We start from the raw sequence: 18,863 nt of genomic DNA on the forward strand, positions 1-18,863 counted from the left end.
GTGGGAGCGACTTGCAGCTGCTCTTCTTCGCCTCAGAAGCCCTGAGGGAGCGGAGCCCCGCCCACTTCTCCCCTAAAAACGGGAAAGGGGCGGGGCGACTGGGTGAGGGAGGGTCGGCCGTGACCGAAGGCGGCGGCCTCGGAGGGAGTTTCCCCCGTTGGGCTGCGCTGAAGCCGGAGACGGAATGGAGGCCCGGGGGTTTCCCCTTCAGGCGGGGAGCGGCCTCCCAGAGGGTCCCCGCAGCCCCGAGACCGAGCGCTGGCGCTTCCGCAGCTGCGTCTCCCGGGAGGCGGAGGGGCCCCGGGCGCTTTGCAGCCGCCTGTACGGGCTGTGCCGGGGGTGGCTGCGGCCCGAGCGGAGCAGCAAAGCCGAGATGCTGGACCTGGTGGTGCTGGAGCAGCTGCTGGCCCTGCTGCCTCCGGAGCTTGCGGGCTGGCTGAGGGAGTGCGGGGCCGAGAGCTGCGCCCAGGCGGTGGCCCTGGCCGAAGGCTGCCTCCTCGGCCCCGCAGCCGCCCCGGAAAAGCTGGCAAAGGGCCGGCAGGTGAGGGAGCTTCATCCTCTTCGACGCCTCTGCTGTCTCTTCTTCACAGATAATCACAGAGAAAATAGATCCAGACAACACGTGTTGGGATGGTGTAAATAGTATGTGGGAATGGGGACAAATCATAGACTGGACAGCCATAATTTAAAAGATAATCTCAATTCTCACATGATGATTGAGGTGGATTGGTGGAAAAAATCATAAAAAACCTTTCCTAGTTTTGCTTCAAGTAAAAGGAGAGAATGGGAAAAATACAATATTCTATTAATGTGACTTTATAATGAAGATAGAGCTAATCTTCATTGTCGGTTCTTGTCTGGACTACCTTGAAGGAAAATAGTGTTGTCCCCAATTCGGGTCTGAGCCTGGTGCTGATGCCAATGAAGGACGCCAGACACAAGGTGCATGTTTTGATTGGTTTTCATAGCTGAGGTCTGCAAGTTGCCTAATTCTTTTATTACTTTTATCAGTTTTCTAACTACCAAGAAGTGTTACAAGCTTTGCACATGCATATTTCCTGTGGATAAGCATTCTTTGTTCTTGCCAGACAGACTCCACAATTACAGGCTTCTTCATTTACTTTCAAGTGTGTTCCATGACCTGGCTTTATTTTAACAGACATCCCATCAATAGGAAATAAAGAAGGAATGAAATATTTCATAAAAATGGCAGGCGATTATCCAGAAATAGCAGCAACCCCAGAGCAGGGAGTTCTCAAGTTCTCTCATTTTGACTTTGGTTGGAAAAGTAAAATTGGAGGGGGGAAATGTAAGGCAAGTGAACTAAGATGGTTAAAATCATTTGAAAGTGGATCATAAGCCAGACTTTTCTTTCAGTTGCAGGAGCCATTCATTGGGGAGATCTCAGCAGAGCTCCAGGGAAGAGGAGATCCATCCAATGATTCTGAAGAGATTCTTTTCAGGAGGATCCAACTGGAACCACCTTGCCAAGTAAGTGTGAGTATCTCATGAGAAGTTTAAACCCCTTTTGTTCATGAGCCAGTTTGAAAACCAAATGCTGAGTCTGTGAATTTGAACCTGGTGTCTCCACAGAATGACTCAGTGAGTCTCACTTATTCAACCTTCAAGGTGGTTCTGAGGATGCAAACGAAGGACAAATACAAGACAAGAGTCTTGTATTTGTAAAATGTAATGTATATGTTACAAAATTTTAATCTTTCCTAATATTTTTCTGAAGACTTCGGAAAAGCAAAATAAAAGCCATGAAGCGAAACAATATCAATTGTAGAAAAACGGCTTCAGAAATACCCCAATGTATCCACTTAAAAATAAATTACGGGAAGGACAAATTTCTCATATAAAAACCCCTAATTCAAAGCTGACACATTTTAATGGTAAGACTGTTGATCAATCAAGACTGTTGATTTGATATTTCCAGGGTCATTTATGACATTTTGAAATAGGGCAGATAAAAAATTCTTAGTAAGCATGTCCTGTCTTCTAACAAATTTGTATTTTGTTTAGCAAGGGAGATGAAGCCATGGGATTCCTCTGTCCAAAACCTCCTTGGTGAATTATTCCAGGCCGAGGGAGGGGGGTCCCCAAGGAGTGCCATTCTACTACTTGGATGCATTTAAGCTATGTTTCTAACAGCAGCATGGAGGAGGTGAAGGGGGGCTTCCTACACTTACAAATCTTGTGGACCTGCAGGGCCTATGCCTGTCCTATAAGAAAATGTCCATTTGATCTCTTGTAAAGCTCTCTTTTCTGTTTTGGAACTAAGAAAGAAAACATTAGAGAGGACTGTCTTATGGGGAAGGTTTTCTTTTTCTTTCTAGGACTCTGATCCCTTTGAGGAGGTGGCTATGGACTTCACAGAGGAGGAGTGGGCACTGCTGGATTCCGGCCAGAAGGCCTTGTGCAGGGAAGTCATGCTGGAGGTTTCTATGAATTTGGCCGCTTTGGGTAAGGATCCCTTTTGCTCTGCATTCCAGTCATTGGGAAAGGTGTTTTCATTGGGAGATAAATGGGGAAGTTACTTGCACTAAATTGCATAAAGCGGTCAGAACTCTACCTGGCCATCACCTGTAAAACCTTTCCTAATTTCACAAAAATGAGTCAGAATGTTTAGTATATAGCTAATATCCAGTGGAGTAGCCACTGCCACAAACAGTCCCACACAGTTCCCTTTGGTAACTTTTAATTGCCAGGGCCCCTGGATCATAAACCAGCAGAAGCACTTCATGGGCAATTTTGTCCAAGGTTGTCATCACAGCCACTCTCTTAGAATACGACAAAGGTCTTGGCAGAAATGCTCACCATAGCTTCGTGAAAGGCCTTTCCACAGAAAGGCTGTGGAAATGCCTGGCCAGATTGACCTATCAACAGCAAAACCTTAATCTGTAGGTAGAATTTAGGTAGAAATCCTAAATTCAAGGCTGAAAAATCCTTTGGATACCATTAAGAGTCACCTGGATAACAATTTGCACCCACCATCTCCTAGCTGACACATAGGTGGTGCCAAACCTGATGCTCAGATGGGCATTTTTCACTGGGGAAACACCACCCCCCTCCATCATTGTAAACTCTAATGAGAATTTCTTTTCATTTTTCTAAGCAGGCGATGGTGACTGTGATGAGCTGGGGAATGAGGATGAAAAGCAGCCACCATTATTGACACTGCAAAAAGCACCATCTGCCAAGAGTCATGCCTTCTCTTTTACATCACCTAACATACCGTATTGGAAACCACACAGATTTTCAGAATATGAGGGGGATTTCAGTCTAAGCAAAATGATGGAACTTTGCATGAACTGTGGAAAGAGCTTCATTAGCACAAGTAATCTAAATTGCCATCAGAGGAGCCACATAGATGAGAGGTTATGTACATGTCCAGAATGTGAAAAAAGCTTTTGCCAGAAAACAGAGATGATTTGTCCTAAAATGATCCACACAGGGTACAGACCATATAATTGCCTGGAATGTGGAAAGAGCTTTTTTGAGAACAGTGATCTTACTCGACATCAAAGGATCCACACAGCGGACAAACCCTATAAATGCCTGGAATGTGGAAAGAGCTTCACTCAAAAAGGAAAACTTAATTCTCATAAAAAGATCCACACTGGGGAAAGACCGTATAAATGTATGGAGTGTGGAAAGATGTTTATTGACAACTGGCACCTTACTTTCCACCAAAGGATGCACACCGGGGAAAGACCATATAAATGCTTGGAGTGTGGAAAAAGCTTTAACTGGAGCAAAGATCTTATTCGTCATGAAAGGATCCACACAGGGGAGAGACCATATAAATGCTTTGAGTGTGGAAAGACTTTTGCTCAGAAAGGATGTCTTACTGGTCATGAAAGGATCCACACAGGGGAGAAACCATATAAGTGCACAGAGTGTGGGAAAAGCTTTGCTCAAACAGTACAACTTAATGCTCATAAAAGAATGCACACGGGGGAGAGACCGTATAAATGCTTAGTATGTGGAAAAAGTTTTAATTGGAGCAGAGGTCTAATACATCATGAAAGGATCCACACTGGGGAGAGACCATATAAATGCACAGAGTGTGGAAAAAGCTTTTCTCAAGCAGCACATCTTAGTACTCATAAAAAGATCCACACAGGGGAAAGACCATATAAATGCTTGGTGTGTGGTAAGAGTTTTGCTCGGAAAGGATGTCTTGCTGGTCACGAAACAATTCACACAGGGGATAAACCATATAAATGCACAGAATGTGGAAAGAGCTTTGCTCGGACAGGACATCTTTATTCTCACAAAAGGACCCACTCAGTAGAGAAACCATATACATGCTTGGAGTGTGGAAAAAGTTTTAACTGGAACAGAGATCTTACTCGTCATAAAAGAGTCCATACAGGGGAGAGACCATATAAATGCATAGAGTGTGGAAGAAGCTTTGCTCAAATAGGGGCACTTAATTCCCATAAAAGAATCCACATGGAGGAGGGACCATATAAGTGCATGTAGTGTGGAGAAAGCTTTAACAATTACAAGACATTTACTCGTGAAAGAATCCACATAGAAATTCCATATTAATGGAGGGTGGAAATAATTTTACTGGGAAAGAACATCTTACTCGTCATGAAAGGATCCACGCTGGGAGGAAACCTTCCAAATGGACAAAGTGGAAAGGCCTCCAGTAGAAACTCTTATCTGACTCACCATTAGAGGATCCACACAGGAGAAAAATCATGTAAATGTAGGGAGTGTAGAAAAAGCTTTCCTTTGGAAGGATACCATAATTCTCAGAAAAGAATGCCCACAGAAGAAATGATATAAATTAATGGAAGATGCTTCAGAGCAACCTTTCTGGTCCCAAATACTGGAATTCATTCAGAGCAGCCAGGTGTTCTCTTTCCTAATTTGACCTGCATTTTTCTTCTCCCTGTGGAAAGACTGATGCAAAATAGGAAATTAAGCCCTTCAGCCCATCTTACTATCTTCCAACCAGAGGACTGATGGCTTCTTTGAGTTCCCTCTTAATTTACTGACGCCCTCCCCCCTGTAAAACAGAAATGGAATCTTCATAATTATTCTAGTATTGTCTATCCGCTGCAGGATGAAGATTTGTTCTGCATGTTTCCAAACCAATATGGTCTTGAGATTTGCTTTGCTATTTGGGTCTGCAATAGTTGTTGATGTTGTCACTATGGCTTGTTGTGCCTCTCTTTTGTGGACACTTTATCACGTGGAATCCATTCTATGACTGCCTTTATCCACTAGTTCTTGCATTTCCATTTCTATTCTTTTACTCTTTAGAAGATATCGTATATTTTCATTTATTCGCTAGGCAATGTCTTTCTATCTTGTCTTGTGATGTTGAGCATGTATCTGAAATTGCATAAATTTACCAAATTTAGAAAGGATTTCAATTTGCAGATCAGTGGGGGATTGCTCCCGGTTCGGTCTGGTTCTATAGAACCGGCAGTAAAACCGGCGGGAGGCTCCGCCCACCCATGACATACTGGATGATCTGCACAGGAACTTAGCGAGCGTGCGTGCGTGCGTGCACGCTCCCGTTGCGAACCAGTAGTAAAGGTAAGTGGAACCCAACCCTGCTGCAGATGTTAGTTCCCACAAAATAGTGTTAGTGTTTCTTCCCTTTAGCTAAAGAAATCTTTGTCATTTCCTTTTATCTTCTGACCAAGTTGAAGGAGTGAGATCGGCCCCAGAAAGATCACCTCCTTCTGAGTAGTTGCCAACGCAATTATTCTTCACCAACACATTTTGGAGAAGAAACTTTATATTCTTAGAACCTTATTAATAAACTCTTATAGCATGTAATTTTCCCCGCTGTCTCCTTCCGTGTATTCTTTTTTTCACTACCTGACCCAGTTGTCATGGTCAGCGATACAGAGCCCGATAATTTAAGTCCACCTAGGGCACAATGTCAAACTCGATTGCGTCATGGACTGGATCATGACATACTGCAAAGTTTGCCTTTGCAGAGCTGGGGTGGGCGTGGCCTGCGTGTGATGTATCCAGCCTGAGAGGTGACAGTTTGACAGGCCTGACCTAGGGAGAAACCAAGTTCAGGAGGTCAATTTCTGGATTTTTTTTTAGGTAGTGCAGCCCCTTGAAACCAGATCAACTTTTTAAGAATCTATTCAGCCAGGAAACATCAAGCAAAAAAATAAAGATGGGTAAAAAGTGTAGACTTCAGCAGAAGTAGCAACGAAAAAGATATAGAGCAGATTGTACTCTAGAAAAAAGAGTTGTTGAGGATCACCACAGGAATACAGACAACAGGAGAAACTAGCCTGAAGGAATCTCCAAACCATGTATTGCTTATATATTTATTTAATTATAAATAAGTTTACTGCCTAGATGCCTGCCACAGGATTCCCCATTTCTCACATTTGCAGTACCCTTCAAATCTCTTCCCTTCCCCCCCATTTCTTCCACGTGCATCCATATTTCCAAGAGGATTGCGGGAGAAAGAGAAATCCCAGGTGTCCAGAAGCGGCAATCAAGTCCAGGTTTCATTCGATCTCCATCATTCCCTGCTTTCTAGCCCTTCTCCCGGCTCGCATCCCTTCCTACTCCCGACTAAATACTTCCGCAGCAACTGAACACGGGCGTCATTTAAGCGTCAACGAACAGGGCATGCGCAGAGGAGTCTTTCCAGGCCGAGCAGACAGTAATTGCATTACGCTCTAGACAGGAGCCGTCTAATAGGGCTTTGCCCCTCTAGGATGCAGCCGTCTGTGACCCAGTGTCTGGGAGGGCAGGAGGAACCTGTGGAAGGAGCGACTCGCAGCTGCTCTTCTCCGCCTCAGAAGCCCTGAGGGAGCGGAGCCCCCCGCTGCTCCCACCCCCGAAACTGAAAGGGGCGGGGCGACTGGATGTGGGAGGGTCCGCCGTGACCGAAGGCGGCGGCCTCGGAGGGATTTTCCCCAGCTGGGGCTGCGCTGAAGCCGGAGACGGAATGGAGGCCCGGGGGTCTCCCCTTCAGGCGGGGAGCGGCCTCCCCGAGGGTCCCCGCAGCCCCGAGGCTGAGCGCTGGCGCTTCCGCAGCTGCGTCTCCCGGGAGGCCGAGGGGCCCCGGGCGCTTTGCAGCCGCCTGTACGGGCTGTGCCGGGGGTGGCTGCGGCCCGAGCGGAGCAGCAAAGCCGAGATGCTGGACCTGGTGGTGCTGGAGCAGCTGCTGGCCCTGCTGCCCCCGGAGCTGGCGGGCTGGCTGAGGGAGTGCGGGGCGGAGAGCTGCGCCCAGGCGGTGGCCCTGGCCGAAGGCTGCCTCCTCGGCCCCGCAGCCGCCCCGGAAAAGCTGGCAAAGGGCCGGCAGGTGAGGGAGCTTCATCCTCTTCTACGCCTCTGCTGTCTCTTCTTTACAGATAATCAGAGAGAAAAGAGATCCAGACAACACGTGTTGGGATGGTGTCAATAGTATGTGGGAATAACTTTGGAGGATGAGAACAAGTCATAGACTGGACAGTCATAATTTAAAAGATGTTTTAGTTCTGAGGTTCTCTGACTTGGGTTGGGTTGGATGAGTACAAGTGGAGAGGACAAATGTAAGGCAAGTGAACTGTGATGATTACAGTCATTTGAAAGTGGATCATAAATCAGCTGTTCTTTCAGATCCAGGAGCCATTCATGGGGGAGATCTCAGCAGAGCTCCATGGAACAGGAGATGGATCCAGTCCTTCTAAAGAGCTTTTCAGACGGATCCAACTGGGGCCACCTTGCCAGGTAAGTGGGTTTCTTATGAGAAGTTTAAATTCCTTCCATTCATGAGCTCCTCTTACAACCAAATACTGAGTCTGTGTGCATTTGAACATGGTGTCTCCCCAGAATGGCCCACTGAGTCACGTTCATTCATCTTTTAAGATTGTTCTAAGAATGCAAACAAAGGACTATTTATAATAATAAGATAGTAAAATAATATAAGGTAAGGTAATAATATAAAAAAAGATGTTGGGACTCAGGATAGTGCAGAAAAGAGCAAAAGATGATTAGGGGGCTGCAGCTGAAAAGATACAAACAACATTGCAGGAACTGGCTATGTCTAGTTTAATGAAAAGAAGGACTAGGGGAGACATCATAGCAGTGTTCCAATATCTCAGGAGCTGCCACAAAGAAATGGGAGTCAAGCTATTCTCCAAAGCACCTGAGGGTAGGACAAGAAACAATGGGTGGAAACTAATCAAGGAGAGAAGTAACCTGAAATTAAGGAGCAATTTCCTAGCATTGAGAACAATTAACCAATGGAACAACTTGCCTTCAGAAGTTGTGGGTGCTCTCTCACTGGAGGCTTATGAGAAGAGAATGGACAGCCACTTGTATGGAATTGTATGGTGTGTCCTGCTTGAGGAGGGGGGGCTGGTCTAGAAGACCTTCTTCCAACTCTGTTATTCTATATTAGGAAATGTAATTTATGTGTTGGAAGAGTTTCATAATGTTTTTTAAAAACAAGTTAAAAAATAAAAACCATGAAGGGAAATAATAAAAATTGGATTAAAACTGCTTCAGAAATATGTTAACACACATCCACTTATTACAGCCCCTATCCTATTTTCTAAGCAATTTGCTGAATCAGACAGGTGAGGCGAAGAATACTCTCTCCCCAACTTCTTGCTGAATTATTCTGGACCAGGAAAAGGCTCCCCATTCAGAGCAATGTTATCATTCTGTTACTTAGATGCACTTAAGGCAAGATTGTTACAGCCGAAGCAACTGTCTGAACTTGGGAATTTCATGGCAACAAGAATTATGGGGAGAAGTAGACTTAAGCCTGCTTTGCCACAAAATATCCATTTGGTCTCTTGCAAAGTTCTTTTTCCTGGTTTGTGCGTACAAGTGTTTCCTGGGATTGTCTACTGATGAAGATGTTGTTTCTCTTTCTAGAGTTCTGCTCCCTTTGAGGAGGTGGCTGTGGACTTCACAGAGGAAGAGTGGGCACTGCTGGATTCTGGCCAGAAGGATTTATGCCGGGAAGTTATGCTGGAGGTTTCTAAGAATATGGCCACTCTGAGTAAGGACCCTCTTTGCTCTGCATCCATTCATTGGGAAAGGTGTTTTCAGTGGGAAGTAAACAGTGAAGATTCCTTCACTCATTTGCTTAAGGTGGCAAGGACTACCTAGCCATCATTTGAATAGTAGCACATCTTTAAAACCTTTTCTAATCTCAAGAAAACAATCAAAATGACACCTGTTTTGTAGTTAGCAAATATCCATGGAAGAGCTACTGTAGGAAAGAACTCCATCCATTACTCCTTGATTCATTTCAACTGCCAGGACCCTGCTGGATCACAATTCAGGGGCAGAGACAATTTAGAGGCAATTTTGTCCAAGGTTCTCCTCACAGCCAAGGCCTTGGCAGAAACACTGACAGTAGCTTTGGGGAAAGCTTTAGATGCTCCATGGAAATGCTTGGGCAGAATAACAAATCAATCAGACTCCCAACTAAACATTTATTGGATTCCATTAAAATTCCTAGACAACAACTTGCACCTAAGGTCTCGTAGCCGCACAGATGGCATGTATTTGAGAAAAGGAATTACCTCTCCTTAACAGTTGTAATGTAGCAGAGGACCAAGCTGAGCCCAAGGGAGGAATCAAACATATCAGTCATGAGTCCCTTTAAGCCCACCTAGAATTCCATTTCCATTGACTGTTATCTACTGCCAGTTGCTTGAACCATTAGTAGTTCAGATTCTTATAGAGAGCTTAAGTTTGCAGTAAATCTTTATACCCATTTGAACTGCCTGGATCTCCCGATTTCTCTGCTGCTTGACATCTAAATTCTAATAGGAATTTCTATTTTCTTTTCTTCACCAGGTGATGGGCTGGAGAATGAGAATGATAAGCAGCTGAGGTTAATGCAAATGCAAACAGCAAAGCATGCAATGGAAGAAATGATGTTTGGCCATCAAAGGGACCCACAAATTCAAGTGAGAAGCCCCTCAGAAGATGGAGAGGAGATCTCCTCCATTTCTCTCCCTATTGAAATCCATGGCTTCCTTACCCAGCAAGGGAAGAGAAAAGGAAAATATGGTAACAGAGAGCAAAGTGAATTTGACTTAGGGGAATGCAGCAGAAGCCAGAGCACAGGAAAAGAGTATGTCACCAAACAGTGTGGAAAATATGTCAATCAGTTCTTCTCTCTTGCTTTACATACAAAACTCTACGGGAAACACAAAGCACATACCTTTGTAAAATTTGGGAGGGATTTCGTTTTAGGCAGAAAGATAAAACTCTGCATGAGGTGTGGAAAGAGCTTCAGTAGCAAAAGTAATCTCAATCGCCATCAGAGGGTCCACACCGGTGATAAACCACATAAATGCATGGAGTGCGGAAAGCAGTTCAGTCAGAAAGGACATCTTACTCATCACAGAAGGATCCACACAGGGGAGAAACCATATACGTGCACAGAATGCGGAAAGAGCTTTGCGCAAAAAGGACAACTTAGTTCTCATAGAAGGATCCACACAGGTGAGAGACTATATAAATGCGTAGAGTGTGGAAAGAGGTTTATTGAGAACAGAGATCTTATTTGCCGTGAAAGGATCAATATAGAGCGGAGTCAATATAGGTGCATGGAGTGTGAAAAAAGCTTTACTGACAACTTTACCCATCATGAAAGGATCCACCCTATAGAGACTCCCTACAAGTGCATGTCGTGTGGAAAAGGATTTACTCAGAAAGGACATCTTACTCGTCATGAACGAATCCATTCAGGGGAGAGACCATATAAATGCAGAGAATGTGGAAAGAGCTTTGCTGAGGAAGGACGACTTAATTCTCATAAAAGGATTCACACAGGTGAAAGACCATACAAATGCATAGAATGTGAAAAGAGCTTCACTCAGAAAGAACATCTTACTTGTCATGAAAGGGTCCACACAGGGGAGAAACCTTATAAGTGCACAGAGTGTGGAAAGGGCTTCAGTAGAAACTCTTATCTCAACCGTCATCAGAGGATCCACACAGGTGAAAAACCATATGGTTGCAGGGAGTGTGGAAAAAGATTCATTGAGAATAGAGAGCTAACTTCCCACCAAAGGATCCACACAGGAAACCGACCATATAAATGCCTAGAGTGTGGAAAGAGCTTTTTTGGCAACAAAGATCTTATTCGTCACCAAATGATTCACATAGGGGATAAGCCGTTTAAATGCCTGGAATGTGGAAAGAGCTTTACTGAGAGAGGAAAACTTATTTCTCATAAAAGTGTCCATTCAGGAGAGAGACCATATAAATGCCTGGAGTGTGGAAAGAGCTTTACTCAGAAAGGAAAACTGAATTCTCATAAAAGGATCCACACAGGGGAGGGACCATATAAATGTATGGAGTATGAAGACAGTTTTATGGACAACAAAGACCTTAATCACCACCAAAGGATTCACACAGGAGAGAGTCCTTATAAATGCAGTGAGGATGAAAAAACCTTTTTAACAACTACGGGACCTTTATTTGTCATGAAGACATCCACACAGGAAGAAATTATAAATGTCTGGAATGTGGAATGAGCTTCATTGAGAATACAGGTAGTCCTCAACTTACACCCACAATTGAGCACAAAATTTCTGCTGTTGTGAGACATTTGTTAAGTGAGTTTTGCCCCATTTTACAACCTTTCTTGCCACAGTTGTTAAGTGAATCACAAAGTGGCTTCCCCATTGACTTTGCTTGTCAGAAGGCCACAAAAGGGGATCATGTGACCCCAGGACACAGCAAGTCATAAATATAAACCAGTTACCAACTTTCTGAATTTTGATCACATGATCTTAGGATGCTGCAAAGGTTGTAACTGTGAAAAATGGTCATAAGTCACATTTTTCAGTGTTGTTGTAACTTTGAACAGTCGCTAAATGAACTGTTGTAAGGCGAGGACTACCTGTAGTGTGCTTCTCATAAAAAGATGCACATGGGAAAAACCATATATGGGTAGTCCTTGACTTTCAACAGTTCATTTAGTGATTGTTCAAAGTTAACGGCACTGAAAAGTGACCTCTGACTATTGTAGCATCCCCATGGTCATGTGATCAAAATTCAAATACTAGGTAACTGACTCATGATGCTTGCAGTGTCTCAGGGTCATATGATCCCCTTTTGTGACCTGACAAAGTCAACGGGGAAGCCAGATTTAGTTAACATTTTGACTAATTTAAGGCTACTTCTGCTGACTGCAAGTTGCTTGCAGTTTGGCAGATTGTATCTCACCAAGCTCAAGGTTGACTCAGCCTTCCACCCTTCCGAGGTGGGTAAAATGAAGACCCAGATTATTGGGGGCAATATATTGACTCTGAAAAATGCTTAGAGAGGGCTATAAAAGCACTGTGAAGCGGTATATAAGTCTAAGTACTATTGTTATTGCTATTAACACATACAGTGGTTCACTTAACTGTGGAAACAAAGGTCATAAAATGGGACAAACTCAATAAATGTTTATTTACCAACATAAATTTTAGAATAGATAGAATAGAATTCTTTATTGGCCGAGTGTGATTGGACACACAAGGAATTTGTCTTGGTGTATACGCTCTCGGTGTACATAAAAGAAAAGATACATTCGTCAAGAATCATAAGGTACAACACTTAACGATAGTCATAGGGAACAAATAAGCAATAGAATCATATTAGGAAACAGTCAATATAAGTCAAAAAGATGCCAGCAACAAGATTAGTCATAGTCATAAGTGGGAGGAGATAGGTGATATTTTGGGCTCAATTATGGTCGTAAGTTGACTACCTATAACTCCATGAAATACGGTTAATTCAAAACAGTCAACTTTTCCATCATCAAAGGACGCAGACACAGGAGGAAACTTTCTATTGCATGAAACCAGCAGAGACATTTGGTTTGTATAAATTATATAAATAAATTTGTTCCATGATTTCTCAAAAGGATTCGGGTGCTTCCTCTATCCTTGGCAATTGATCAGAAAAATAGGAATTCAGATTGGAAGAGAAATATTAACTATCTCTAGGAATAAGGGTAGCTCACACACATCACTTGTATCTTTTTTTTTTGCATTCTATCAAGGCTTCCTCCATGCAATCACTGAATGCTCCCTAAAAAGCCTCTAACCTGCCACCCCCATAAAGTTCAAATTTCACACAGACGGGGGGGGGGGGATTCAGCAAGACAATCCCCTTATCTGAACTGCTGTGCTGAGCAAGCCTTGCCAGAACACAAGATGAAAACATTTGTGCTTGGGTGCCCATACTCCTAAGCTCAGAGAACTCCAAAAACTGTCTATAGAGGATACTCTCTTTTACTATTTTCATCTTTTCTGGCCCCATCTTTTTCTGTTTCTCTTGCCTTCCTTTCCATGCAGATGTCTTCCCAGATTACCCAATCCAATTTTGAAAAGTTGCACAACCTCCTGAACCAAATTGCTCGCTCTCTCCTTGATGTTCTGACTTCCACTGCCATTCTTTCTCCCTTTTTTTGTTGTTAGTTGCGAAGTTGTGTCCGACCCATCGCGACCCCCATGGACAATGTTCCTCCAGGCCTTCCTGTCCTCTACCATCTTCTGGAGTCCATTTAAGTTCGCGCCTATTGCTTCAGTGACTCCATCCAGCCACCTCGATCTCTGTCATCCCCTTCTTCTTTTGCCCTCAATCTTTCCCAGCATTAGGCACTTCTCCAGTGAGTCCTTCCTAGATATCTTTGATGAGGGTGAAGATTTGTTCTCTGAGCTTATGGGTTGGTTTCCAAATGATTCCTTACCAGGAGAGGTAATATCTTCAGCAGTTTCCCATAAACTCCACTTGAAGTTACCTAGCCTGGTAACACAAAGACACACACACACACACACAGCTTAATAGTATATATATTTAATAGTAAAAAAAGCCCAGAAACTAGTGAATTGTGATTTCACTGAACTAGGGCTGCATAATATCTTGGTTTACGTAGGTAGAACCTGGCTAAAGGGAAATATACATAAAACCTACGAAAAAGAAAGGAAAACATTTAATAGTAAATTTATACACACAATATATATTATAGTTATATAATATATATACTATTAAACTGTGGGTATATGTGTGTATACACACACACATTACACAAACACCTTCCACCTATCCCAGGAACGGATCCACATTTCCAAGGGAATTCCAAGACAAAAAGAAATCCCAGACGTAGACAAGCTGCAATTAAACCAATTTCCAACTGTAAGGTCCCAAAATACACTTGAGTCACCAGAATGCCAAAGAGAGAGACTCAAGACGAGGCTTGCAAAAAAAACAGATTTTATTTATGGCCAAAAACAAAATACTGGGTGGGACTATATCCAGAACATACAGATACAATGCATGCGAGGAGATAGCCACACCTTGGGGAAGGTATGGCGTCCTTTTATACCCTCAGAGACGTCAGCTTAGTACCCAACTCTGGCCTCCCAATCCAGGCCCGTGCATTCCTTGTTGCCCTGCAAGGGGGAATAGAAACTTCCCAATTAGTCATCTTGAGCATTTCTTTGTTTACTCAATTGGCCACTTAGGCCCCCTGGCCCTGGAAAGTAGGAGTCTATCCAGATCAACATAAATTAAGACTGAGATAGTACCATGCTCTTAGATGGCACAAGGAAGAAACAGGGAGAAGATTAATATGGGTTCAGGTCAAATGGCAGGGACATATGTCTGACAAATACCAGATACATTACAGGCCTAATAACAGAATATGTTTGTTACAGGAGATACAAATATAAAGGCATAATATATGTGATACAAATACAAAGGCATATGTGTATTACAAGAACCTAATGGTTACAGAATCTAGTATACCAGTATATCATATCCTTATTATTGTTTCCCTTCATTCCACACTTTTTATTTAAATGATGGAATGCTTTCCATCGCGGGAATCATGTGACTATTCTTTGGATTAAAGGAATGAGACAAGGGAGAAGAAGGAAACCTCCAAGGGTTAACAATCATCAATTTTGCAAACAAAATTTGTGGAAATAATTTTTCCTTACACACCTACTTTTGCTAAGAAATAGTGAACAGCAAGTCTATTCTGGGATATTGCTGTTTTCAACAGAGTGTTGTTTTAAACAGAGAGTGCTGTTTAACTAAGAAATTTAGAGCACTAGCAGTTGTATTAGGTATCATTGCAATCATTGGCTGTAACCTTACAATTCTATTCAGCATATAAAGGGAGTTCTATACCATCTTTTGCCCAGGTGGCTGGTCCGTATACCTGAACTATTATTTCTGGAGGCCACTCATCTTTCTATGGCCTACATCCACATAAATAGGTATACCCAGTTTTTCACCTTGTTGTATTGTCAGTAGAAAAAGGAAGAAAAATAGATTTCACAGTTCCTAATACACATGCTTCATACCATCGGCTAGGCAATTGCACATAGGCAAATTTTCCATTTATCCAATATAAGCCATCTGGAGCATGCCAATTAAGAGTTACCACATCCGTCCATAACCCACTCAGTCTAGGTATATTTTCAAATGGGTTACTAGGTTGTGTCAGGTTAATTCCAGACTGAAAAGTAACAATAAGCAAAGAAAACACCCTTACATGTAAAATGATTTTTCACACTGATCATTGCATTATATTCTCCTCATATTAGTCCTATGCATAAGAAAATTAGTCCCAAATATTGAACCATTGCATTAAATCAAATATAGAATTGATATCTATATCTTCAGGGATCATGATATCACTATCTCCTAGGACTACTGTGTTCAAGTCAGATTGACCTGATTCAATGTCTCAATTCTCCAGTGTAGGATAGATATATACATAAGAATAGAGTTTCTATGGGGAGCAATCCCTTGCACATTTACATAAGCACAGTGTCCTATTATTCCCCACAGGTGTGTATAAGTTCACAATTACAACAAGAGTAACAATAACATTCAGTGATACAGTTACAATCACGGGACCAACACAATCTGGAGAGTGAAGTTGCACAGCTGCTGTTGGGATCTTCAGACGGAATAAGAGAGGCCACCACTCAGGCTGGAAAGTCCAAAAAGTTGCTACTCCTGCAACAAGAAAAATCACAAACAAAACCCATTCATACCACAATGACCACAGCAGTTTTTGGAAAAGTTTATTCTCAGCAGGTCTTCTTCAGGAATCATTTGCCACTCTTTAAGTTCTTCCACTGGTCCTTTTACACGGTCCACCCTTTGTCTTTAGGTTGGACTGCTGTTTCAGTAGTCAGCAGGACTTGGTAGGACCTGTCCCAGGCTTGGCTAAGTTTGTCCTCACATCAGGTTTTATCAGGACCCAATCACCAGGCTGGAACTTATGAACAGCAAAATCGAGAGGTAGGGTTTGAGCTAGGAGTCCTTTGATTCTGAGGTAAGATAAAGAAGAATAGAGGCCAAGTATACAGTTCTTTACAAACATGTCTTTAGTTTCATATTGTGGAATTTCCCCATTCTGTCCAAACGTGGTAATCCAAACATCATTTGGCAAGGCAAGGCAAGGGTAAAGATTTGGTTCACAGCAGAGATGATTTTGCATTCCATGGAACATGACATTCCCACTGCCTCCATTATTAATTGAAGCACTTTTGCAATAAAATGAGTCTCTTGGTTGCTGTCTATAGCTTCTACTTCTACTATATAGGTATATATAGGTATAGGTATAATATAGGTATTATCTGTTAATTTTGGTGACTACTGCTGAGTGGCTCTCATGGCTGGATAAGCCTCAACCCATCCAGTCAAGTGACCCACTATCACCAATAAATATCTAAGTCTCCCCACTTAAGTTAGTCTAATGAAATCAACTCAAATGCATTGAAATGGTCTCACACTAAAGTAGCCCTACCTTCTCTTTCTACTGCTCACATTTTCTTTAACTAGTACTTCTCACCTAACACTAAACATTCAGTTCTTTCTGCCGCTGCCCTCCTGGCTTCCAAGCTTCAAAGAAATTCAAAGCTTGATTTCACAAGCCTGTGCAAACCAACTTACTTAAATGTCTTCTCTTACCTGCTACCACTTTCTCTTCCCATCTATAAACAAATTAACTAGGAGCACTAGGGCTCCTCCAAAAGTCAACTTTCTGCTTTCCTTCATTAACACTGCCATAGCTGCCACTGCTTGAACACAAACTGGAAATCCTTAACAGGCAGGATCTAACATTTTAGACAAAAATGCCACTGACTCTCTCTTACTACATATTGTAATTTCTAACTCATCTCTGTAACAATTCCTAAAAAGGCAGCAACAAACAAGCAAACAAACAAACAAACAAACAAACAAACAAACGGATAGGATAGAGCACTTTGTCAAAATTGCATTCCGAGCCAAAAACAGTGAAACTGCAAAGGCAGGTATCAGATATCACCCTTTATCCTGCCTTTTTCAGGCTGGTTCAGCAGAGAACCAGCCCGCAGCCCCCCTTTTTCCTGCTTCTCTCCTCCTTTCATCTCTCAGCATCCTTTCAACAAAACAACCCTCTGCATTTCTCTGTAACCTCAACACACAGGCATTCACAGGTCTCAGGATCACTTTACTTTATGAGCTTCGGGACATCTCACACACACACATTCACATTTGTACTGCAATCAGACTTTTTGTATACATCAATTTCACATACAAAAATTTCATTTAATGCTTCCTCCATGCAAACCAAATTATTTCAGGGAGCTTTTCACAAGCCAATGCGCTCCATTTTCTAAATAGCTTTTTGTGTACTGTTGTTAGAGGGTCTCCTGCAGGTTTGGAAATGATTACATACATACACATACACACACATACCATCAAACATTTCCAGACCTGTGGAGGTTATTTTTTGTTTTTTGTTTTAATTTTATTTCCTTGGGCAACCTATAGCTTATTCTTAAAGCAGTGGGAAAACTCAGAGAGCAGTTTAAATCATAAATATGATTGTGGGCCCTAACTACTTTCCGTTTCCCACAGCTCCAAGCCGAGATGTTTACTTAATTTGCAGGCTGACCAGACATATCACAATCAATTCTACATCTTAGTTCTTTCAGACTTCTCTGGCTCTTTTGAGAATGGTAAATTATCAAGATCTTTATAACATTGCAATATTTCTTTGCCACCCATAGATCTCTCTTTAGACACTAGATTGTTACTACGTGCCTCTGCCCTGGGGGTGTTCTGTGTGTTCTCATTCTAACTTGGACCTCTCAGCAATCGCTGGCCCATTTTAAAGATCAAGATGTATAAGAGGTATACACATCGTTTGCATTTAGCCAGGGCTCTCATGAGCAAGTTTGAACTCCACTTTTCTTTTTACAGACAACTTTTACTGCCACAACATTTTTCATTCATTTTTTTTATACTCTTTTTTTTGTTTTGTTTTTTCACAACTTGTTTGTAACGTGTTCCAGTGGGCTAACATAGCCAAATGGAGAACACGGCCCAATTCTTGTTACTAGTTATTTGTTCCAAACAGGCTACCAGCATGGTTGCCCATTTTTCTCAGGGGATTCCTTTCTGTCAGCTCGAAGCCTGACTAGACTCTCTTTCTTCCTGAGGAGATTTCCCACACCTTTCCGTCGGTGCGAAGCCTAACCAAACCCTCTCTTTTTCCCTAAGAGATTTCCCAGACCTCCCCTGCAGGTCCGAAGTTTGGTCAGAGCCCTCTCCTGCACTACAGATTCTTATTCCAACAGTCACACTCCTTTCAAAGCGATAGTCTCTGGCTGATCTCCTCTCGGATAATCAGAAACGCAGATTGGATCTCCGCACATCGCTTCGAGGGCAAACCTCTGAGGAATTTCCCTCGTCTCATTCACACACTCACAAAGCAACACTCCCCTTCCCAAGAGAAAAAAAAAATATATACTCACCCAGAAGAGCTCAGTTCCATACCCCCCCCACAGTGCAAGCCTCTTTGTTAGGCGTTCAGGACAGGCAGGATCGGAGCCTGCCAGCAA

At 42.7% G+C, this 18,863-nt stretch overlaps 2 protein-coding genes across 2 annotated transcripts; both read left to right on the forward strand.

Annotated features, from left to right (window-relative positions):
* The first annotated feature begins 169 nt into the window (after positions 1-169).
* Positions 170-5,770, forward strand: LOC139311818 (zinc finger protein 678-like). The gene is made up of 4 exons (XM_070936340.1): positions 170-541; positions 1,378-1,491; positions 2,340-2,466; positions 3,119-5,770. The coding sequence occupies exons 1-4, from the start codon at positions 185-187 to the stop codon at positions 4,489-4,491; spliced, it is 1,971 nt and encodes a 656-aa protein (XP_070792441.1). The 5' UTR covers positions 170-184; the 3' UTR covers positions 4,492-5,770.
* A 949-nt stretch (positions 5,771-6,719) lies between these two features.
* On the forward strand, positions 6,720-11,590 carry LOC139311784 (zinc finger protein 708-like). The gene is given in 6 exon segments (XM_070936298.1): positions 6,720-6,773; positions 6,775-6,923; positions 6,925-7,309; positions 7,606-7,716; positions 8,872-8,998; positions 9,805-11,590. Coding segments are annotated over 6 exon segments (2,517 nt in total). The 3' UTR covers positions 11,496-11,590.
* The last annotated feature ends 7,273 nt before the right edge of the window (positions 11,591-18,863 follow it).

Source organism: Pituophis catenifer, unplaced genomic scaffold, assembly GCF_029215685.1.
Source record: "Pituophis catenifer annectens isolate HBS135680 unplaced genomic scaffold, rPitCat1.0.hap2 SCAF_2, whole genome shotgun sequence".
Taxonomy (NCBI): domain Eukaryota; kingdom Metazoa; phylum Chordata; class Lepidosauria; order Squamata; family Colubridae; genus Pituophis; species Pituophis catenifer.

Bases quoted from the DNA above. Each gene is read 5' to 3' on its own strand.
- LOC139311818 (XM_070936340.1), top strand. From the start codon at position 185: ATGGAGGCCCGGGGGTTTCCCCTTCAGGCGGGGAGCGGCCTCCCAGAG. The intron at 1,492-2,339 runs GTAAGTGTGAGT...TTTTCTTTCTAG, and splicing joins AACTGGAACCACCTTGCCAA to GACTCTGATCCCTTTGAGGA. The intron at 2,467-3,118 runs GTAAGGATCCCT...CATTTTTCTAAG, and splicing joins TATGAATTTGGCCGCTTTGG to CAGGCGATGGTGACTGTGAT.